At 39.5% G+C, this 25,058-nt stretch overlaps 1 protein-coding gene across 2 annotated transcripts in view; it reads left to right on the top strand.

Moving 5' to 3' along the window:
* The window catches only part of NKAIN2 (sodium/potassium transporting ATPase interacting 2), a 549,848-nt gene that overhangs the window by 459,755 nt on the left and 65,035 nt on the right, over positions 1-25,058 (top strand). For both annotated transcript variants that reach the window (XR_010372212.1, XM_064447366.1), the window contains exon 4: positions 4,839-5,039. Coding sequence is in view for 1 of the 2 variants with exons in the window: in XM_064447366.1 (XP_064303436.1) it covers positions 4,839-5,039 (201 nt within the window). In the remaining variant the exon portion in view is untranslated. The remainder of the gene's footprint in view (positions 1-4,838; positions 5,040-25,058) is intronic.

Here is a 25,058-nt window from a genome sequence, read left to right as displayed (position 1 = left end):
AAAGTAAAAAGAAAGAAACATAGCTGCTAAGCTCTATTTTGACCCTTCAGTGAGGGCAGTTTTTTTCTTTAGACAGGAAAAGTTCTGCTTGCATGAGAAAATGGTACTGCCTGATGGGAGCAAGTTTTAGTGGAAAAGTGAGATAACAGAAGAAAAAAAATGCCTGTAGAGGCCTCTGTGCATCCAAGGCATCTGGAACTACAAATGCTTTCAGACCCTGATCTTTTATCACTGAAACCTTGTGTGATCGTTCAGCCTCCAAGCAGCCTGCTCTTGCTAGTTTGAGCTTGAAAAATGAAACAAGTGGTTACATGGTTGTATTTGACAAAACTTGTACAGAAGCTTGGCAGGTTTGCACAGATTTCAGCAATTCCTAATTAGAAAAATGGAAGTAACTTATTTCCCATGACACAGCAAGCCACAACCATTGAAGTTGGTACAATTTAATTTCCCTGAGTCTGTAAGATCTCCTGAACTTTCAAAGATAATCACCCTGAAACACTGCTGCCTCTTTTTTCTCTTGGCACTGAGTTTGGGATCAGCTTCTCTAATCCGCACCTAACAAAATTCATCAAAACAATAATATATTGTAATTACTACATAGAGATAGTAATCTTACTAATATGGACTAGTAGTAACACAATACACACAGAGCAATCTTCAATTTGAGCACTGCTGTCCTGCTGCTACTTCTTAATGCAAAGAAGGTTGTATTCATTTCTGGCAGCTCTTACAAAGCTTTCTGCTACCATGTTCTGTCATCAGCTGTCCTCAGCCAGAAAACATTGTGTACTTTCCATTTAACCCCAGCAAAAGTTGTTATCTACCATACTAAACACAGGCACAAAACCATTACAGCTCACCATACTTTACAAACTATGATGAAATAAAACTACAGATTTAATCTGAAGATGTCTCAGCTTCTAATCTCTGAGATCTGAATCTCTGAGACCTCCAAACTCTAGCCTTTGTATAACCCAGCAGTACTTCTCCTGACCACTACAAACACCAGCACATCTTAAGAATGTCAAAAAGATGTCCTACTAAGTATTTTCCTGGTTTTTTCCTCTTTGATGAATAGCAAAATCTACTTTAATGCACCAATTTTCATTAACAGGCTTTACAAATACCAGCAGGATTTACAAAAACAGCACTGTAATCATCAATAAAGCTCATACAGATGTATTTCTCTGTCTATGAAGGAAGCAGCTGTTTGTTGAATTTAGGATAATGAAATATTCCTTGACATACGGACTGTGAACACCACCATATCGGCATGCCCAATGCATATCAACAGCTCTTGTTAGGTTTCATAGCTTCAAGGCTTATCAGACCATTTCTCTGCATTTCCCTGAACAATGTTTGAGCCACAGATGTTGGAAAGAAAACAGACAGCAAATACACTGGAGAGTACAACAAATCCCCACCTTGCAGTGTAGACATTGTCTATGTCCACTAAAACTGTATTCAAACAGAGAACAAAGTAAATAGCAAGCCGAGTTTGTCCAAAAATAGTTCTAAATGTTTCCAGTACAGGAGACATTAATGATAGATACATCATCCACTTACACAGTTCTACAAGGGGATTCAACTCTTTATCCGTTTTCTCACAAGAAGTAAAACTTTTTTGTAATCTGGGTGACCTTCACTGTAAGCAACAGAACTGCTCTGCTAATGTGGCTGCATACAGGGGCGGATGGCTTGAAGGTTTTAGGCAAGTTCAAAGACCATAACAATTTATACCTGAAAAGTTTTAACTGTGCAGCAGCTGCCTTTGTAGTGAATAGGCTCCTTCTGAATTTATTCTTACCCCACATATTTTGGGGATAAGAATTTACAGGGTCTAACTTACATGTTGACTTCTCAAAACCTGATTTCATCATCGTTTTTATTGCAGCCAAGTTTGACCTGAGCCATGGATGATATCTAATCTTACCAGAACCAAATTTCATGTCTGTTTATTATTTTGCTTTCTGAAGTTGACCTTGTTTGTTAACTGGTTCAATACATAATCGCTACGCTCCTTGAAAGCCTTCTCAACCACATTATTCAAAGTTCTTTAAGACTTGAAGTTGGGGCTTTCATTAGGATTTATTTGCTTTTACTATTATAAAGCACTAAGGAATATAACATTTCTGTGACAGATATCAGGTCTATTTTATGAGCAGAGGAAACAACACGGCATTTTACTGATTACTCAGAAATAGAAATAGAATACATATCTTGTAAAGATCTGTAATTTTTCACTGGTAAGCACTAACAGACTATCCTGAATAAAAGAAGATTATTTAGTCCTAATCATAGCATTCAACTTAACTGCCAAAAGATGATTTGAGGGCAAGGGAATTTTCTAAATATAAAAAATTATTTCAGAAAATCATCTGGGAATAAGTTCAAGGATGGAAGAAAGCTGGACTTTGTGAAGTTTTATTTACATATGTAATTATAAATATTTTAATGTGTGATTATATTTCCTCTGTAACTTGGAAATTTTCTTGTGCTTTTAACCTGTAATGTTTTGGATTACTCCACCCTTTGTATGCAAACACAACCACCTGTAGAGTAATGATGTCCTAACCAGAGAGCCAGTTTAGCTCCTCCTTGATCCATTTTATCTTCATCTGGCAAATGTGTAACAAATACTCAGTTCCTGCAAGCCAGTTTATCCCTCTCTTTTTCAATGAATACATTTTTTCATCCTCTGTCTGCACTTTGTAAAATATTTTTAGTCCATCATGATTCTTCTGAAGGTATTGCAAATGATAAAATAGAGCCAGACAATGAGTCCTATTCATTCATGCTGCATCTCTGATGAGAGATTAGAGGTTAAGAATTTTCCATGGTAACTAGAATTGCTTAAAGGCCTTCTGGCAATAACATGAAGGATTCCAATTTTAGTAATTCAGGAATAAATCTATTACTTTAAGCAAAGTTACTCCAAAGATACCCATTCTTCAACTTCTTACACCAGGTGAGAAGGCCAGTGTGCTACTGAGGGGCTGTAACAGCCCTGACTTCAGAAAGAGAAATAGTCTTCTGGCTTCGATGTAAGGTAAAAATGCCCATTTCCAGGAAACATCTGGCAGACACTTTCTGGTGTCTGCAGCTTTCGTAGGGAGGGGTCCAGAGAGAGGAGAGGTTTGTTGGGGGTGAAGACTTATAGCTATAGGCAAATAGATCTATTGTGGGGAAATTTGCATAGTCTATACAAATATTCACTGTTGCTTTGATCACCTTCAAATGCTTAAGGTTAGTTGCATGACTAAATTCCTATGAAGCATCGTATTTTTTTCATACAGCTTATTATTTGCTGGATTGGGCTGTTGTGAGAATGTAGGGTAATTATTCTTCGCAAACGTATTTATGGTCCTTCCTGCCACCTGATGGCTGGGTGTGCTCATGCAGGGTAGTCATTGAAGTATTTTTTTAATGTACAAAATTTCTGCACTTTTAGACAGGAACTGCAACTTAAAGAAAAAATATTCAGCTACACTACAGTGTTAAGTGTAATCACAGATTGATTGATGTGTCAGTCATGACATTATCCAAAACCTCTCTGGATGGACTTACCTTTGCATGAGTTAGTGCAAAAAAAAAGGAAGAAAATAAGTGAGACTGAAAAGAATAATATTTTTTTTGAAGGGAGAGAAGTCTGGACACAACATATCTGCACAGAATGGCATTCCATTTTTTTTTTCTTTTGGCACGGTAAACCTAATTAAACAGTTACGTTTTAAAATCTTTATGAGAATCTTAATTATTAATGTCATCAACAGGCTGAAAAAATGTAGGTTAGGTGTGGGGAGACTTTGGCTCTGCAAAGACATTACTTAAAAGCAATTTTTTTTGCATGACTTGGCACATGTACACGCAGACTAGACAGTCACACTTACAATGAGGTTACACTTATAAATTATCTATAAAGGGTTGGTAAACACTGTAGGCTATTACAGAATCCACAAAGTCCATGGTTTTGTTATAACTATGTATGACACCCTCAACTAATGTGCAACCAAGTATAATTTATGAAAGTCATATCCGTAGTATTGTTTATGATGTATATTAATCATTTATTAATCCTTTATGAACAATTTATAAATGCAATCTTAATAGAAAACATGTCTGACTAGTTACTCCGTTGCATTAGCTGCATCGGCGTTAGAGGTTGCAGGCCTCTGCCCCTACTTTTCAACAAGCTAACCAGTCTTTAGACAAGGCAATACCCACTAGCTGTTTCCTTACAGACTCCTAGGAAGTTAGAAATCTGAGAGAGGCATTATGAAGAGGTTTTGCTTGTAAGCAAATGTACAGAATCCTTTTTTTACATCTTCTTCAATATTTCAGTAGAGCTATCACAGGCCTGCTTCACAGAGTCCATGGGACAAAACTCCCTGCAGATGACTCATACATATTAAAGTCTATGAAGTCTTGATTCCGGAGGACTCTTGTATAGTTTGGTACATCAGCCCACCAAAGTATGGGTCATATTTCTAGAACTGAGCAGAGGAGGGTGCTGTGTAAATGTGCACATCCGCCAGTCCTTATTGTTTCTGCAGGAAAATGGACAACGTAACAGAAATGACTGCTGTAGTCTAGGCTACCATAATGTCTAGGAACAGATCCTGTCTTGCAGGATTATTCTTCTGCTCCAAAGCAATTCTGCCAGCCAAGGTACAGCTACTTGTGCTTGCTGCAGGCAAGCTCCACTAACTTTCATGTGGCAGTGCAGTTTTATCACTGCTCTTTGCTTCTTTATGCATCCTGTGAAATCTCTCACTGAGGCATTTCATACCAGAGTACCATCCCAGTGCATTAATTCTTCACTTGTTCTTTTGCAGGAAACAGATCTCATTCTGACCTTTAATATCTCAATGCATCGTTCTTGGTGGATGGAGAACGGGCCAGGCTGCACCGTGACCTCAGTAACCCCAGCCCCAGACTGGGCACCAGAGGATCATCGTTACATCACTGTCTCGGGGTGTTTTCTTGAATATCAGTACATAGAAGTGGCTCACAGTTCTCTTCAGATCTTCCTTGCAGTAAGTGTTTACAGATAGCTTCACTTCCACCACCTTTTCTAGATTTCTTCCTGTAGACCTCCATTACCAATGGAGTATTGTGGCAATCATTCGCAAACCCTGGCACTAAGTGTTAGTTTTGTTATGAAACTCTGTTTTCTTGCAGCTACTGCAAGACACCTGTACAAGAAAAGCCCCAACATAAATGTTTATTGCTGTGAGAGCTGCTGACATGGCACAGTCTGTTTTCCTGACCTCCATTTTGACCACTGACCATGCCACAAATCATTTATAGATGGTTATATTCAAATTACACTATAGGATATAAGTTGTGACATAAGAAGCTACAGCTATATCTGTGAAAGCCAAATTGAATATAAAAGAAAAGCCAAAATGAAAGAGAAGTTTTCAACAGTAAAAATAGATTCACTGATCAGTTTGCAGGACTTAAAACTAATCAATTTGTCTTTAAACATATTAATCAATATGCCTTTGAGGTGAATGGGAAAGATTCTTCTCAAAAGAACAAAATGTTGTACTGGTGTGAAAATGAAAACCAGAAATCTTAAATTTTTTAGGAGGATAAGAATACACTGTTACACTGGAGAAAATTTATAAGAAATGAAACAGCTTGTTTGGGGGGAAATTGATAGGCTTTTCAACCATATTTACCTGTACTAACAATTTTGCCTTGTGTCGTCTCTGACCTAGGTGAAAAGATGACATAAACATGGAATTAATTACCTGAATGGCAATCTGCAATTTTATGTTTGTTCTAGTGATACAAACATGTTTATGCTCAGGTGGAGATATATCTGACTGCAAATAAAACTGCTACTATACATCTAGATTTGGAACAATGCCTGGGTACATGACTTCCGCTGTATAAAAATTTTGGTCAAGAGATTCCAATGTTTTGTCCCAAAAGGGACCGTATTAGTGAAAGAGAGAGGAAGTCTTGTTAGCAGATCCAGAAGTTAATGTAATTTCAGTTGGACAGTCCATAATATAATCCATATAACATGGTCCCCAGCTACCCAAAAAGTGAGCAGCTTTTCCATCTGTCTGTTCCCCAACCTAGCTGTAAATGGCCAAGTACCAGTTGAGTTTGGGGCAATATATTTCTGTGACAATACATCTCTGCATGGGCTCTGTGTGTAAAAGGTTGGTGGCTGATTCACCTGAAAGCCCAGCTACCTTCCTTCAGTAGAGCCATCCCAGCTCTCCTCCATGTTCCTCAGCTCGCTGTGTTGTAGCAGAGCAAAGGGACCCTGACCGAGTATGTAGGAAGGCAGGCACTGGATAAGTCTGGAAGAGAAAAACACCCCTTTCTCCAGAAAGTTCCTACCTGTAATTTTGACAAGCTACAGCTTGTGCAAAGGAGACAAAGAAAAAAGTGCATCGAAATCAGCATGAATAAGTAAATAAGATTAAAATAGCTTTACAACTTTATTTACAAGCAATTTTTATCAATCAGACTTAACTTATATAATCATAGAATCAAATCATTTAGGTTGGAAAAGACCCTTAAGATCATCGAGTCCAACTGTAAACTTCGCACTGTCAAGTCCATCACTAAACCATGTCCCTAAGCACCACATCTACATGTCTTTTAAATATCTCCAGGGATGGTAACTCTGGGCAGCCTGTTCATGTGCTTGACCACTCTCTCAGTAAAGAAATTTTTCCTAACATCCAATCTAAACCTCCCCTGATACAACTTGAGGCCATTTCCTCTTGTCCCTATCTCTTGTTACTAGGGAGAAGAGACCAACACTCACCTTGCTACAACCTCCTTTCAGGTAGTTGTAGAGAGTGATAAGGTCTCCCCTCAGCCTCCTTTTCTCCAGGCTAAACAACCCTAGTTCTCTCAGCTGCTCCTCATAAGACTTGTTCTCCAGATGCTTCACCAGCTTCGTTGCCCTTCTCTGGACACGCTCCAGCACCTCAATGTCTTTCTTGTACTGAGGGGCCCAAAACTGAACACAATATTCAAGGTGCGGCCTCACCAGTGCCCAGAACAGGGGCACGATCACTTCCCTACTCCTGCTGGCCACACTATTCCTGATACAAGCCAGGATGCTGTTGGCCTTCTTGGCCACTTGGGCACACTGCTGGCTGGTACTAAGCCAGCTGTTGACCAACACCCCCAGGGCCTTCTCCGCCAGTCAGCTCTCCAGCCACTCTTCCCCAAGCCTGTAGCATTGGATGAGATTGCTGTGACCAAAGAGCAGGACCCGGCACTTAACTTCATTGAGCCTCACACAATCGGCCTTGGCCCATCAATCCAGCCTGTCCAGATCCCTCCAGAGAGCCTTTTTACCCTCCAGCCCTCCACGGAAGACATCCAGGCTTACTTTTCTGCCTTATTTTTCTGTATATAATGAATGAGGAACAGGAAAACATGAGGAATAAATAGTTCAAGCTCAATTCTGTTCCTCATGCGACAAGGTTTTTTGTCTATCTGTGCCTAAACAGAGCTGTTTCTAGATTAGATCATTCTTTGCAAGCCAGGGGAATGGTTCAGAATAACAAACCATTGGTATTCCGCTAGCTGTAGCCAACTACAGCTGGTTTTATATTTCCAATCATGTTACTGTAAATGTGATTATCATCATGTGATCTGTACCGTATAAGTATACGTCAATTGTCCAAACCTGGTGCTTGCAACTTTACATCATTTTCACCTTCCCAGCTGTGGGCATGGGCTTCTTTTTCAAACACAAATGCTAGTATAAATTCACTATTATATTGAATGTGGTGAGAAAGAGAGGAATTATTTGGTACTGCTCAGTGACATATAACACAAAGTTAAAGGAGCAGATATTGCTTGGTTTTCAGCAAAATAGCTTTCATCAAACTCAAGCCTTAGATCAGATTTATCTCCAGTTAGTAGAAAGAAATTAATCTTTCCTTTCAATTTTCTATTATAGGCACTTAAGTGGATCTTGCACTTTAAGTATAAAACTATAAATTGCAACCTATAAATGGGTTACTTGCTTTCTATTTTTATTTCTATAAGTTCATGATCAAGCTAATGTTGCTCTTCACTTTTTTATGGACCAGTAACACTGCAGCATGTTTTTAAGGATGTTTTCTACTGTTCTACAGATAAAAAGTTACAAAGACATTCAGCTACACTGAGGACCACTTATAGCAGTCTTTGAAAACATTATACTGAGTGTATTTTGTACAGCTTGCCAGTAAGCTCAGAAGGAATCCAGCTACAGAAGGTTAGGCTTCATACAGATATGATATTTGCTGTGGCTTACTTAGTGGAAAGAATATGACAGCTAAGATAAAAGCTATAAAAACCCCATGGTTTATACTTTCTAAAAAACAACTCCCAAGGCGGGCTGTGGAATATTTCAAGGACTGTAGACAGATATTCTGTTGAGGAGGTGCAGAATGCTCAGAGTCTCCAAGAGACCACCTCTTCCCCAGAGCAACATGTCCTAGAAGCAAACAGCACCATATTGTGAACCATGTGAATGCTGCTGCTAATTTTGTGCAAGCCAACACAGATTTTAGTTTTTTATGTCTGAAATTTTGGAGAATTTTAATTTCTCCTACTGCTTAAACAAAGTAGTAATTAAAGCAACTGGAATGTTAAATGCTCCCAAAGGTCAGGAGAGTCCCAAGTGTGCAGAGGGGTGGTGTTCATTGTGTAATACCAGCCTTAGAGACTAGAGACAGATGTGTTGATGCACAGATATTTTGTCAGCTTCTTCTGAGGAGTGGATTTTGCTCAGGATAGACAAACATGTGGACAAAATTGCTAGTTTAGCTCACACTGAAGAAGCAACAGAAAATTCAGTTCAGGGGCCTCTATACTGTGACTGGCAGAATGCTCATGGTTTAGAAAAGCTTTAAAATGGGGATAAATTATTTGAGAACTCATGTGTGCAAGAAAATGCTCTCATAAAACAAGGATTATCCCAATTTGGGTATTTAACATTTATGTATGGAATTACTCACTCAATTATTGTGGTAGTTGCCTCTCTGAAGAGGTACACCACCAAAATCTCAGTGCCACACTCCATGCTTGTCAGTTTTTACTCTGTGCTCCGTACCAATACCTCCCATTTTGTTCATTTGAGACTGAGCCACATTGCTATCACTTTATGTCTTACCGTCTTCTTCCAGCAAGTTAAAAAGAGAGAGGGGTTCAAAGTGAAGAAGGGAGAATGCAATGGAGGGGAACTTATTTCATTCTTAAGTGCAGCTTTGCAGCCTGCAGTGCTGCAAAATAAACAAACATATTTTCAGGGCACCACCTGCAGCACGCAGCTGTATAGAACTGAAGAGAACTGCTAAGGGTGTGATTTGTTCCGCTTTGTGTGAAACTCCGGGGTCTGGGAAAACATGTGGGGAAAGTATTTCCATGAAACAACTCCCTCCTTTCCTGCCCTCCCCAATTCTTGGTGAATATCATAGTTGAACTGTAAAGGTGAGAGCTTAGCTTCATCACACTTTGACAGAAACAGTAATTTATTTAACATTGTGCTGATACATGGAGAAAAAATGCGTAGTTTCAGCCACAGCCAATTTGTTTGTTTTGTTGAACAAAGCTAACCCTCAAGGCAGCCTGTGCTCACACACTGAGCAAAATCCACCTCTTGACTCTTCTCTCCCAGGGAAGTTCCGTTTACAGGGCTATGACATCTTAACCACCTGGACCATCCAATGTGCTCTCCAAGCACCAGAATTCTGCCTGTCCTTGGTGCCTACATATTACCAAAATGAACTGGTCTGGTGATGGCATGACTTGGATACCCATAAGCTTCATATATTAGAGTGTCCTTATGTGCTTAATGGTTATTGATTCTTGCTGCTTACATCAGAGAAGCTATTTCATTTTCAGGACTACTGGGTTATCAAGGGTAGATATACTTAAATTACTGATCTCTGGAGACAATTGTTCCAGGTAAAGAATGAGGTCAGTGGTATTAATGGAGATTTGATTTGCTACTGGTTTGTGAAATTTGAGTTGCATCCTATATAATATTTAGAGAGGCTGTATGTAAGTTCCCAACCACCCCTAAACAATAGGAGGTACTGCTGCCACTTCACCATGGGAAGGGTAGTGCCTGGGAGGGACACAGTGCAGGGTATGCACCCTTGCTAACCTTGGCATGCAATGTCGGTGCTTAAGGTGGTCATTGGCTCTGTGTATAAATAGTATATGCATCCCAGCTTTTTGGTCACACAGCTAAAAAGGGGTCACAAGCTCACAGTTTCACAGGCACCCACATCCATCAATGTCTAATTCTAGCTATGGATCCTACATACAATTTTCTTCATTTGCACTTTTTATTGAATTCTTGTCTTATAACAGAAGGTGGAAATCTTTTCAGTTCAGGCCCTGAGCTGTAGTTCAGGTCAGTGGGTTCTGCTTCCAGGACTACCAAAACATCCTCAGGAAAGTAATTTCATCTCTCTCTGTGTCTTCCCAAGTGCTGCAGAGAGGAAAGCATGCCTAAATTTTTCATGTTCAGTTTATAAGACACTGTACCATTTGCATAGATAGGGATCTCTCAGATACCTCAAAATGCCTCTAAATGTGGATGACACCCAGTACAGTAAGGCCTTTGTGTGGTACAAGGAAATTGTAATAACAGTAATTGCACTTCATCCAGAAATGGAGTTCAGATTCTCTATGTCTTCCTTCTGCCTGTGTTTTACTCTTTGATTATGCATGACCTGCCCCCACTCCCACAAGGCTGTTCTTGAAAAAGCCGACAAATTAAAATCCATTTGTAGATCAAAACTCTGAAAATATGCAAATAATATTGCATGATAAAAAATCAGCCTTGGAGATAAGTGTGACAGAATTACATATCTATTTGCCAACGCAGGATTAAAAGTATTTATTATGCTTGTCTTTTCCTTCTCACTTACACACTCACAAGTCTATTGATTTTAGTGGAACTAAGTGCCCGAGTTATGGGAATAAGACTAATGTGAAGACATCACCTTAGCCAATTTGTTTTTTAGTTACATAGCCCTCGAAAAGATGAACTGTGTAATATTATTCCAGTAAAATGAGTGGGGAAAAAGCATTTCTTATGTGCTGTATCTACATTATTGATGGTAACTTACATACCAAATAAATAACACCATAAGTAAACTGTTACATAAAAGTATTGACCATTTTCATAGTGATCCTGTCCACTGACTTTTATGTGCTGTGTATTAGTCTTAATTCCTTTTTGTTCCTTCCTGTATTTATACTTGAGTATATGCTTCACAGAATCATTAAAATTATTATTTCATGTTCTAAAATTTGTAATATGTAATTATCCAACCATACTAGTTACGGTAAATGTATACTATTTGGGATTCTGCAAAGTCTGCATCATGCATAATACCTTTCGGGCTCTGATGCTGTCAGATTGATTTAAAACATCATGAAGCATAACTGTGTTATTAAGATGCAATAATACAGCTATGCAGTTAGAATGCCAGCTTCAAAATCTCTGCTCTGTTGCAGACTTACAGTATGACCTTTGGCAGGTTGCTTAATTCATGCCAATTATTGTCTGTACTGTACAAACAATGGTTCTTAAATATTTCAGAAAGATGTTGCCAGGATAACTCCATTAAACATTGCAAGGTAATCGAATATTACAGAAAGGTTGTCCATGCATGCATTTAAGCACTTAGAACAGTAGAATAGCGTTAATGTTGCCTGCGTCTCTCAAGTATTAATAATAATTAGAGTCGGGTGCTCTTAAAATCCTTAATGTTAGCATAGCACAGGTGACTCATGCCCTTGCGGGGAGAAGGAAGAGGTGGGTAATAGCGAACCCTCAAAGGAATTTCTTTACTGGACTGTCTATTTGTGTTTTAGACCCACATGTTCAAGTATGTTTCTAACAGCAGAACACTTTAAAGCTGTGCTGAGGACAGTATGATTCCAAAGCAAAGCAGCAGTTCCTGTCCAAAAGAGCTAAGCTTCAAAGTACAATACAAGCCGGCCAACCCATGTGGACAGAAAAGAGAGGAAAGACAGGAGAACAGAGTGGGAATGCTAGTTTGCAGATTCAGTGCGCCTCCTGTTTGGCCATTGTCAACTTTTTCATAGGCATGATAGAAAAGCCCTAAAAAGGGCTATGAACCAGAATAATGAGTAATTTTGCATTATCTGGTAGAAAATTCTCCTAAGAGGCAGTGAAAAAAGAAAGTGTGTGAAAGTCTGAAATTTACTAAGTGGCTGACAGCGAGCTGCTGGCTCATCAGCAGTGCACTCTCATACTGACAGGAGGGAACAAGCCAGGTGGGACAAGCCACAGAGAGCCTTGCAGCGGAATGGGGTAGTTGACTTTCACTGGAAGAAACTATGGAGAAGAAATGGAGGGATAAAGCAACCTGTGGAAAATCATTTCGGCAGTTGCCTTCCAGGTGGGCTCAGTCTACGCCGGTCGGAGCAAGGAGAGGACATGGCACACAGAGGCAGAAGACTGGCTGAGTGAGAGATCAGGAGGGTGCCAGCAGGACAGCAAATGCTATAGCAACAGAGACCTTGTAAAACTCCTGCATTTAGAGAGGGAAAGGGAAACCAGCCTTCTGCAAGGAAAAAGAAAAGGACATTCTATCTCTTTTTTCTTTTTCCTTTTAATTTTTTTTTTTAATTTGGGAAGACATTGATGAGACCTGAGCTGAGAAAAAGACTAGCAGTTTCTCCAGAGACACAGCAAACGACAGAGCACAACTAAAAGAAGGGAGTAGTGGGTGTAAAACATGTGGGTGGCCGTATCAGTAGGACAGACTACACGATAGGAGGAGGGGCAAAAGAGCAAAGGCAGGGGAGATGAGGGAGGGAGTCATAGGAATGCATGAAAAATAAAAGCTGCCTAACTGATGATGTTGTTAGGAATAAAGCAAACTGCAAAAGGGTGTTTCTGGAGGTCCCAAAATATGCATGAGTGGAACCAAAGAAAACAAAATTCAGTCCTGGCTTGCCCAGGTTGAAATGCTAAAAGTAAACCGGCAGGTCCTTTTGTCAGAGCTACAGAGACTCAGGGCAAGGAACAACCTAAGAACTTGTACTGTATTATAGGTCTTCACTGAGTTCAGATGGATAACACTCATGTTTTAGGAAGTGTCACCAGCTGACATAGGCTTTGGGTTCTGCTAATAAACCAGCATATCTCATTCTGGTGCTCAAAATACATACAACGAGATATGCTGGGGGGGGTGGGGAAGGTAAAGATCAGGCCTACTTGCTGCTAATGCAAAAAGCCAAAGCTCTTGCCAAGCATCTGACCCTCAAAGGTAGCAGTAAACTAACGCTGGATTCTTAATTTTCCAGTCCTCCATTCCTTTCTGCTGACTAAAAGTGTCATATAGTACACCTATTTGCAGTAATAAGCCTGCTGCCATTTTCCTTTCTAGCCAACACAAAGGTCTTCAGTTGTGCGGGAAGCACATCTTGCCCATAAAAGCCCTCACTCAGATTTACCCTTGCTTATTTTGTTTTCCCACCTTCCTTTTGACAGCAGCCTCCACCTCTTCCACACACATACACTCACGCACATACCTTGCACACCGGCTGCCTCCTCCTGTGCTTGTAGCGTGGTGAGAATATTTATATATGAGAAAGGAGACGAGCTCATGTAAGCAAGTTTTGACTCTTTGAACCTAATGGGGAAAAATAACATTATTTAATTAAGGTGGAGTTCCTTTCTAGGGCAACACAATGATTGAAAGAAAATTGATTCTTAATTATATAGATTGGTACTTTAGAAAGACTTTTTTTTCACTGAAGGACTGGGCAAAACTAGCACAATGGGAAGAGGGTATGAATCATTGTAAAGTGCTAATTTAATAACATTGTCGTGCCATGTTAGCAGAGGAGCAACACCAGGTTTGGGCGTCTTTGACATTGCCTCAGAGCACAGTATATTGCTGTTTCTCTGTGTGACAATAATGTTAAAGCACATGTCATTAGTGTTTTGAAGGGTTACTATAAGAAGTGATTTCTTTATGCTTACACATATTAGGTGTTGTAGCTTCTATCAAATTTTACCTTCATTTCTTCTCTACTCCTTGCAGAAAACTGAATTGTACACATTAAAGCATAAACAGTTTTTTAATGATCAGGGGGCTTTGTCAGTAGAATTGTACTAATTCATTTTCCTAAAGCCTTCCCTTCTTAAGGAACCGGGCTCATATAAAGCTAAGTTATACGATAATTGTCTGAAAACAAGTTTGCCCCAACTCAGTGGAGAGATGTGAGCTTTAGAGTTACCTCACCAACGCACACAGGATTGTCTCTGAGAGGTTTATTTCCCTGATGGAACAAAAGGCAAGAGCACCAGCATGAGCGGAGACTGGAAGAAGCAGCTCTGCCTCTCACAGATCCTCTTGCACTAGCAAAGGCAAATAGTGAATGTGATTTGGGGGGGGATCAGAACTGTGATAACAAAGAGCTAAACATTAGACTCATTACTTTGAGGCCTCAGGGAAGTTTCCTGAGAATTCGTTTTGACCATCTCATATGTATTCCTTCACACAGGGGACTCTGATTCCGGTTGACCCTGTAGGGTAGATAGTTACATGACACAGCAATGAGATTATGGCTCCCCAGGTTCACGGCTGTCCTGGGGCTATGCAACGCTCATGGTGCTGTGCTGACGGGTGATGCTGACTTTCTGGCTTGCTTCCTCCCACAGCTGGGATTTAAATTATTCCTCTGTCGTTGTACTAGCCCAGTCCTATTACCATTTTTATGACACTGTCATACCATAAGAGCTGCATATGAACACTTTCCAGCCATATGCAGGTCAGATGCCTTGAACTGGGGTCTTTTTGCCTAGTTTTGGTGACCCTTTACAGGTTTTTTATGTTTTGAAGAGATTCTGGACAAGGAACCTAATCAATTTTATTTTCTTTCTCTACAAGTGAATTTGCATGGTAGACAAACCAAATTACACATGCTTTAGATATAAGACTAATATTAAGAAAAATGGCAATAACAATAAATAACACAAGCTTCTGTAGCCATAAGTATTCTATTACAACATCTAATTAAACAAAAGGAATCCCTCTTCACACTGAAAACTCATAGTCAAGTGGCAGGTTCACCAACCCCATTCCTGAGCTGATTCTGAAGGTACAATAAACACATAAGTGCTGCTCCTTAGAAATATATAAAAACAACCAAAAACATCCAGCCTACAGTTACACCTCAGTATTGCCATGATCGGTACGCTTGCTGATACTATAGTATTGCCTTGTTCTGCCATATACAAATGTGACAACCATTATTTTGCCATTTTGCTCCACACCCATAAAGAACGTCGAGTTCTGGAAGCAAGAGGCCTCAGTCCATGAGTTAACATAATTTCTTCCTGAATATAAAAGAGGGAGTAATAAAACACACAGGCAAGTTTCTCACTTGGTTATGGAGAATAACATATTTTCCCAAAAAATGCAAAAAAGGCCAGTACTATGGCTGGTTTTCAGGTAAGGCTTTCAAATTTGTGTCACGACTTGTATAGTATAGTTTATGTTTCATTTTTGCGTGCTGTTAGCAGAGCTTCTGCTGCAAAAGATGGACTGAGTATATAAAAGTATAACATTTCTTTTGAAAATGTAGAATTACCTGTTTTGTAGCTTTAGTCATGACAATTCTGGTCACAATCCCATGGTTCAGAAGATTGGATCTGTTAAATTCACTGAAGACAAACAATGCGAACAACTGCATCTGAACCTGTATTGAAGATACTGCTCAATGACAGATTCCTAAATTTCTATAACACAAGTTGAGTGCTTTTGGTAGAGTTAACTACCCCACTAAAAATACTAACTGTGCCTAGGGAAAATGGAAATCTAGGAAGTGTTTAGATGCCCCTTATCTTTAGAGCATGCAAAATAAAACCAATAATATTACCTTATGAATGCTGTAACTTTTTTCCCCATTTTCTAGCACAGACAGCTTAAGAAGTTTTTTGCTTTCCAGAAAAAAAAGTACCTAGCTTTCTGTGGCAACTGTGTACCCTAGGACCCCTAGAATAAATGTCCAAGGTAGACCAAGAAAACTGTTCTTATTATTCTTGATGACTGAATTTTCTCACACAATCTCAGAAGTAGAGCTGACTGGGAATTTTTTGAAGAAACATGATTTCTAGGGGAAATGCATCAGCCTGGAAATGTTTTCTCTTAACATAACAGTGTCAATGAACTTTTCATGTAAAGTTTAGACAACTGACGATTAACATAGTACCTGGTTTCCTGCTAGATTTCTCGTCTGGCTACTTGGGCTCTGGACTTTAATGGTACGTTTATATTTAGAGAGGACACATCCTAAAAACTGCAACATGATTATCCATAATGTTTAACTTTTGCTACAATCCCTGTCATGCACTTGGCCCAGACCAGCTACCACTGTCCCAGACACTGTCAGGGCACGGATGCAGGGGTAGCACAAAACAGAGAGCATCTGTGATAGCCAGTTTGCATCTGTTCATCTTGTTCTGGGGGATAAAAAGGGCTTATCTGTGTGAACACAAGCTGTGCCATACCATTTGGCCTCTAGGCCAGAACACAGTCTCTGGGTTATTTCAGTTGCTACTATGTCTATGTACACTTCTGTACATCCACAATGCCATGGCAATTACACATGTAGAGTTTGTGTTCCCTAGAGGTGTAGTAATACCAACACTAATCAGATCTCCAGCTAGTGTTTGAGTCATGCTGTAGCCCCACAGCATGGAGCCCAGGAAAGGAACAGGAACTGTAGCCTAGTAATGTGGGGGGAAAATTCAAAATTTGTAGGAAAAATTCAAAATTTTTAGTGCTTACATAACATGCAAAACAATGTGTGCAATAAAGAAAGGTCATCTGTAGACACGTCTTAATGATCCTTAGCTCTCTGACTTCTGCAGTGTTGTGGTTCTAAGGGGACTGGAGTTTGAGATAGCTTTTTGTTGTAAATTTGCTGAAGCTTCCACCTGAAGCCCAGATTTTAAATGACAGGTAATATTCATTAGTGAAAAATGTCATTGTTCCATCCACCTGAAGAAAATTACTCTCCTATGAAATCAGAGGTAATCTCTTCTTTGCACATATTCTGAGTAGATGTCAGCCAATTCTCACCACTTCTTTAATAGATGTTATCTTCACCACTGGTTGAACAGGTAGAGAGCACATTCGTGCATGCCTGATGTGTTTGGGGGGCTTTCAAGATGTGCTCCTTAGCAGCACCATTCACCTAAACTGTAGCACTATTGAAATATCAGGTTTTTGGTACTCAGCTGCTTGAAACTGATTGGCATAAAGAGATTCACATTTTCAAAACCAAGAGACCATTTTTTTCCCAGCAGGCAGCATCCTTTCACCTCTACCCTTGAGCTCTGCCAACTTAACCTCTATTTGTTTCTGAACACAGTAAAGGGCATAGCTATTTCTTACTGTATCCAAATTAATAATGAAATGTTGGGACTTTTCCTCTACGTTATTTTATTTTTGGATGTTTGAGTTTTCTGCGAACAGATCGGTCATGTGGGCATAGTCACAACCTAAGGAAAAAAAGAAGCCTCTGCAAAACCACAGGAGCATTTGTCTGCTGGTAATGATTGTTGCCATAGATGGGAATTCAACATTGACATGACAGAATTTATTTTTCCTTATATGTGGACAATGATCAAGTAGTGACATCTGGAATCTACCCCAGAGGTTCAAGTCAATAAAACATTAATAGCTGCCATTTCCAGTGAGGAGGGTGTAACAAGAGCACAGCAGAGGAATCTCTGACATTTTTGCACCTATTGTTCTTTCTAACTGTTTCCCTTCTACATATTCTTCTAAAGATTAGGGGAAAAAAATCTGGGACTGAGATGTCATTCCCTGTCTCTGATTTGGGTAAACTGCTGTTCAAACATCCCTGTTTTCTGTGAGCGCTCTGCTGGGAAACGGCTACCGAGAAGGGGCTGGATCCTCTGGTCCTCCTCACTCCCACTGAAGCTGGGAGGAGCGTGGACTGACCGCACACAATTGATTCACAATAAAAACCAGGCACAGAAATCAAAGCAATGTCACACAGCCTCAGCTGAAGCACTCACCAAGAGATTACCAAGGCTTTCCTTAGTAATTGAATTCAGCATATTCAGCCATGACGAGTAGGGGGAATAGAAGGACAGGCGAGCCTTGCTTCAGGCAATCCTGTTCTTCCCATCCCTCTCATTCAGTGAATAAGTATTAATAGTCACTTATGCGTAAGAAGAAATAATGAGGTTTAATGAATCTCCAAAGATCAGCTACTTCATAAAAGCAAATGCCACACTTTTATCAGTTAAAGGCCTCCAAGTCCAACATCAGCAACAGAGGGAATTTTTATTTTAAAGTAAATTGCACCCAGTTTCAGTAAATTATCATAGAATGATTACTCGACTTTTATCCAGTCAATGTTATGGCTCCCTAGTGAATTGGTTTATTGTCAGTATGTCTGCTTCAAAACATGTCTTCCCTAGAAAGCATTCCTTCATTCGGCTTCTGCCGCTGGAAGCAGGCAACAGCTTGAAGCTAGCAGCTGCTCTTGAACAAAGCAGGTAGAGATGCAGAAAGGCTGCCGAATCCATAACAATAAGCACATCATGACATAATTACAGTAAATCTCCAGAGTGGTCTGTACACACAAAATGCCATATGTTTTGGGTAGAGGAAGCGTGCATTAGTAAAACCATGGTATAACGTAAGCATTTTCCATAGTAGTCCTGTTAGCGTGAAATTGATTTTTTATCTCAAAAATTAGCATCGACAGAACAGAGGATAGCACTTGAATGGTCAGCTAATTAGACTGGAGGGATATAGTAAATATCTGGAAGGGCAAGAGCAGGTGATGGAAAGGTTGGGGGGGATTTTCCAGTTGTAACTGTGCATAATCTAATAGCTGGTGCATCCATTTAACCTTTCTTTGATATGGTCTTCTTTCACCACTGCGTGTAATAGCTGTTCTGTTTTCTAAATGTCTTCATTTGACTTTGAACAGGTTAATAGGATTTACTGCTTCCACAGCCTGCCTATACAAAACAGATTGTCAATATGGACAATACTTTGTGGTCTGTCAGGGAATAATAGACTGCTTTCTCCATCCCTGCTTTTAGGAAGTGATTTAGTTTCCTGAAGATTTAGATACAAATGGGAGAAGGGCGGGGGGAAAGTATTTTTTCTGTGTGAGTCTAGCGTGAGCTGGCACTGCTAAATAGCCACTTGGCATTTGCTCTGTCAGCTGGTGGTGCCTGCCTCATTTTCAGATGGCAGCCTCCTGATTCTTTGTTAGAGATGTCTGCAGAAATTTTGCTGTGGCTAGGTACCAACTGTACAAAATGCATAAACCAGATACATTTCAAAGATTGCAGTGGACTCCTGCAAACATTTTCAGTTACAAACTGCATGAATTGATCTTGCCTTCAAAAGCATTAATCTCCTAAATCATTGTTTTGTGCTCTGTCTGAACCTGCATTTTAGGTTTCGGTGGCTTTGTGTTTTGTAAAGATGTTTCTAAAATGACTGTGTGTCATAAGAAAAGGATTTTTCCCCGGCTGTTAGCTCTTTCTTGCTATGATTATTGCTTCCTGCTGCAATGATCAGAATATAACAATGCAGCAGATTTTACAGGAATGTAAACTGCATGAACTAAACAAATTGTCATTTCCCAAAGTATCAGGTCCTTTCCAAATGCCGTCTGCATGTTTACACCTTTATGAGTTGTGAAGCTCTGACTGACAGAAAGAGGTTAGTGTCATTAAAAATGGTGATACTGGTTATATGTAAAACATAGGTAAGCAATATGTGCTGCATTTTCAGTCTCCTTTTGATCTTGGAAATAATACTCTCAGTGGGAGGTTCACTGTGAGCCTAAAAATTACCAGAAGTAGTAGTCATTTAATGCTATGATTTTTAAATATTGGGGATGAACAAAATCCCACCACAGTACATGGTATTCTCTATCTTGGGATGCTCCTTCTGTGTAGCTGTTCAGCTTCCTTAAACTTGCTGATTCATTTTAATTAAAACAATCTAGAAAAACATGAGCAAGAAAAAGGAATTAGGTCTTTTGTTTCCTTGTTGTGTAATTGTCCGTAAACTAAAAAACCCAACAGATTTGTTTACAAAGTCATACGAAGGTGTTATCCTTTTGCACGCTTACTGGGAAGCACCTCGGATGGTGGAAGATGTATAATCTCAACTTGGATACTAGCAACAGTCGATGTACTCCCAGAAAAACAAAATTAACCTGCCTGTTTCCAGTCAAGGGGCAGCCACAGATGGCAGTTGCCATCAGCGGACTGACCTAGTACCCTGCACTTGAGCAATGTTTAATCGCATGGGGAGTTTGATCTCAGAGCACCTCTGAACTTTAGGCTGAACTTGGCAAAGGCACCTTCTTCAGCACTAGCACACTTAAGAGCAACAGGCTCCGTTTGATCCACAGCTCCTTAGAGGGCTCGACTCAGCACAGGAAGCTTTGAACAAGTCTCGGGGGGGGAATTTTGAGGAGGGTATGAAAAGTGATTAGACCACTAGCCACCTCATAGAGTGATTCAGTGGCATTTCTCAGTTAGGTTATGCAGCTGCATAGATCATTCAGGAGCTTTATAATTCTTCCTCTAACTTCAGGTATTTAAAAAAAAAACTTTACTGAAATGAAAAAGTAGCATGTTTCCAAAAGACTGTTAAAAGTTTTTTCTGTCCTGAACCAACCACCATCTGGAAATATTTAAGCAGCGTTTGGAGCTGCTAAAAATATGGTAGGATCTAGAAGGAGATAGTTGCTGTATCAGAACTGTTGTTTGTTGCAGTTGTTATTGCTTGATTGTTGATGCTGTTGTTGTTGTAATTTGATTTTATCATCTGTAATTATTGTCTCTGGATTTGATCACTTAGAATATCAAATATCATCCAGGGTGAAATCAGAAACTAAGTATCATATACTGCCAGATTGTCTTTGTAGAACTGCCATTGTATACTATAAATTTATGTTTGTTTACCAAAGCTACCTTAGCATTCCAGATATGTGACAGAGCATCTATTGAATATTACTGAGCTTTACACAAGTTACCAGAATACGGTATGTGTGTTTGATATTTTTTACTCTCATTTAAAATAAATGGCACTTGTCAAAATTGCAACCTGTTAACATAAACTTGGGCATCATTCAGCCAGCCTCCACACACAAAGGCACTTTGGCTATACTTCATGCAATATGGGGCCTTTGTTTGCTCTCCTTCCTGACAAATGACTACACTGAAGCTACAGAGACAGACAGACTGCCATGGAAGAGCTTACAGCAATTTGGAACATGCATGGGGCTGGATTTTTTCAGCACCATCTCCATAATAATACACCTGTGACTAAAGCAGGTGATTGGAAGTGGAGTGGATGCATACAGACAGATGGATTAAGACAGTAGTAATTGTGCTTTCACTTGATTATAATATTAACAGGCTCCAGGTGATTTCTATTTTTTACAGCGTCACTCACTCGACATATCCCAGCAGGCTTGGAAGCAGAGTAGAGATGCATCCTGCTTTTCACATGAACCTGTTTCCAGCATGAGCACTTAAAAGAGTTCTTCTGTTGAAAAGCAATTAGCTTCTGCAGTCTAGGGTGCCATTTAGAATCCAGGCTCATGTGTTTCATCATAAAATTGACCTTTTTAATTTTTTATGTCTGAGATTCCCCACTAAAAGAGTAAGCATTAAAAAAATACAACCCTAGAGAAAATACTGAAGGCACATGTAGAATTTATTAAAGGATGTCTGGCCCTGAAGTGCTGCAGATAGCAACTCCATATGAATATAATAAATATGAAGTATGCAGTATTGTGTGCTTAATTTTTAAATAATTGGTGTCATTAGGTAGCATAATGATACCGATTACATAAAAAGCAGAGGGAAGCAATATGTGCTACATTTAGAGACTCACATTTTTCCTGTAGTAATTGCTTTTCCATACAAATAGTATCTGCTTGTTGATACCTTTGAGTAACTGTGTACTAATTATCCTAATGTTTCAGAGTTTGTTTTGCTTTTTGTAACACTGCCTATCTCAGAAGTACACTTTTTGACAAAATTTTGCATCATTTTGATGTAACGGAGACTTTCAAAAGACATCGACATTCAGGACAGGCAAAAAAATACCTCTTCTGCCCAGACAACTTGAGTAAAAACATTGCCAGCAATAGTAGCATCTTCCCTCCATCTCCAGGAACTATCAAGTTTCCATGGAGACATTAGTGTGGTTCAATAGTGCAACAGTCCTCAAGGTTTAAAGTGCAAATAGATGTTAAGCATTAGGAATTTCTGACAGAAGCTGACATAGTTTTAGACCAGTCCTTCAGTATTTTTGCTCTAAAATTTAGTGGCAAGTTTTGCTTGCATCTCTACTCCTCAGAAAGAAAGAGGACATGGCAGAATCTTTAGCTCTGCTTGGAAGTGGTTTGAGGTCAGCTAAGATTCTTGAAGCTGACCTCTACTCCAACTTATGATCCAGTATTCAATACCCCTACAAAATGATCCTCTGTTGTAGTAGGGTAGAGACACAGTGCAGAGAAGAGCAGATTTAGGAAGAAGCAAGAATATACATATATACAACATACATACACATATATGTGTGTGTATGTATATTATTATTTCATAGAGTTTAATTTGGCTGACTGCCTCACAGTCACAGTATTTCTTAGAAATGAATGAAGCAGAACCCACTGCAGTCTATATAGAAGAGATCTTCAGATGATGTGCTGTAGAGCATAAATATGACATGTAAAGAAATTTTCAAGATTTATGGCTTGTGTCACCTATGTGGCTGTATTCAGCTTCAGACCCAGCCCATGCTGGGTGGATACTAAATTGTAGAAATTCAGTAAAGACATTGTTATATAGACATTATATAAACATCAGAATAAATCAGAAGCCCATCAACATCAAAACTCTATCTCTGAGACTGCCAATGAACAATGTTTCAGAAGAAGCCATAAGGTAACTCAGTTCCCATAATAAATTTACTGGTAATATTGTACTCTGGTCTGAATGATGATACACAATAGTTTTTGCCTGAACACAGGCTATCCTTTAAAAAAAGTACCAAACTGCTTAATTTTCTGGGAGGGAAAAAAAAATAAACACCAAACCAAAAAAATAACCCCAAACAAAAAAAACCACAAGAAAACCCATATATCCTGTGCCATTTAATCTTTTCAACATCCCCTCCTTCTCACCTCTGAAACTTTTCCATGCAGCACACTAGGTCACTTTTTCTTTCTTCCTTTGCTCACTGTGGATGCTCTAGCTCATTAAATTGGATCACCTCTTTCTCTTTTTATCATTTCCCAAGAGCCCAGTTTTGCACTTCTAGAACTGGTTAATACTTACAGCTTTATTTCTATAGCCTTTCTCTTGTCTTCCTTGCTCTTGCTGCCAAATGGGGCTGGTTTTCTTGCACCCTTTTTCTTGATGTTTGCTGAATTACCCTGAAGCCGCCTGTTTTGCCTTAAAGCTTTCCAAACATCTGAATTTATGTAAATTACTCTGGCTGCGATCACCCTAACATTTTCCCTACTTGTGTGACTTATACTTGGTTTTCTAACAACTCTAAGAAGTTTCTAAAAACTTCTCAGTTTTTACCCCATGGTGTACTTACTCTGTATGTTTGTCTTGTGTTATTTAGACACTGAGTCCTTTGGGGCACAGGATGTCACTTTATCTATGTTTATAATATACAGTGTAAAATTATTGCCCCCCATAAAGCAATAGTGAGGGCACAATTATTTGGCTGATAAATCAGTTTGAAAGAACACTTCCAATGATTAATGACCCTGTCATATCTACTAGGACACCTAATTGTTTTTGAGGTACTGACAAATATAACAGTTGTTAATTATACCAGCCATAGCCTGCTTAGTGCTCAGACAATGTTTTACTATCATCGCAATGGCAAGGAGTCTCTGAAAGTTACTTTGCCATAGTTTCCTTCCCTTTGCAATACATGCTGTAATAAGAAATTTTGTGTTCGGGATTTTCCTTGTTAATGAGTTATTTAAGCTTAAGCTCCCATAAGCCACATTGTGAGAAGAAGCACAGGCAAAGATGGAGGGCTGAAGCAGCCAGCAGAAGAAAGCACTGTACTTAGAAAACTAATTTTCCTCTAAGTATGGTAGATTGCAGCTCCCTGAAGCAGAGTCCTTGCTTTCAGAAAACCAATTTCTGGCAGATTGCAGAGGTTATTCCCCTTTGGTTTTCCAGTATCAGACAGGAGATGGGAATGGAGGACCCTCTCTCAGGGGGCTGGCAGCCTCACAAAAAAACAGATGGGACCTGACAGGCTATTTCCAGGAGATGGAGTCTCTGAAGCAGGAAGGAGGGATGCCTGAATGACTATGGGGAAAGCTCCTGCTTTTAGACTGGGTGAATCAAGGACTCTTTTGACAGAAGGCAGAATCCTTTCAGAGACTACCAACTGTCCTGTTTGTTATGTGACAGTCTCATCAGCCAACGGTTGTGTTAAGAATTGTGAAATATTTGGCTAGTGTAACGTTTGACCTGTACAACAGAAACTGTCTCTACTTGTTTTTGACAAGGACTGTTTGTTTTGCTTTGTTAATTTGTGCCCCTCCCTTAATCTCCAGCCTCCATCATGTAAAAGACCCACCTCACAGATAACAACATATCTCCTCACCCTGTGTCATCATTTAAGTTTCACCCACAAGGGAGTCAAAGCATCCCACTTTTTCTTATTTCTTACAAATCCTTTAAAACTAAAAAGAAATATTTTCTGAAAATACTTGAAATTTAAACAGTTAGAGGTCTGCTCGTGACAACCTTTGAAATTCTAATCACTCATCTTGAAAATGTAATTGAGTGTTTGCAGAAGCTGCACACTACGTCTGTCAGAAAAAGGCTGTCCCCAAGGAGTTAGCTCTCTGCTTCACAGGCATGCAGGCAGGTACTCTTCTTCACCAGCTGCAGGAAAGCATGCCAGCTCTTTAGCAATTGATGAGAATAAGCTTCTGCAGAAAAAAGAAGGCTGGATGAAAAA

This window comes from Phalacrocorax carbo, chromosome 3 (assembly GCF_963921805.1).
Source record: "Phalacrocorax carbo chromosome 3, bPhaCar2.1, whole genome shotgun sequence".
NCBI lineage: Eukaryota > Metazoa > Chordata > Aves > Suliformes > Phalacrocoracidae > Phalacrocorax > Phalacrocorax carbo.
The sequence above is the reverse complement of the archived record's forward strand: the minus strand, read 5'-3'. Positions and strand labels throughout refer to the sequence as shown.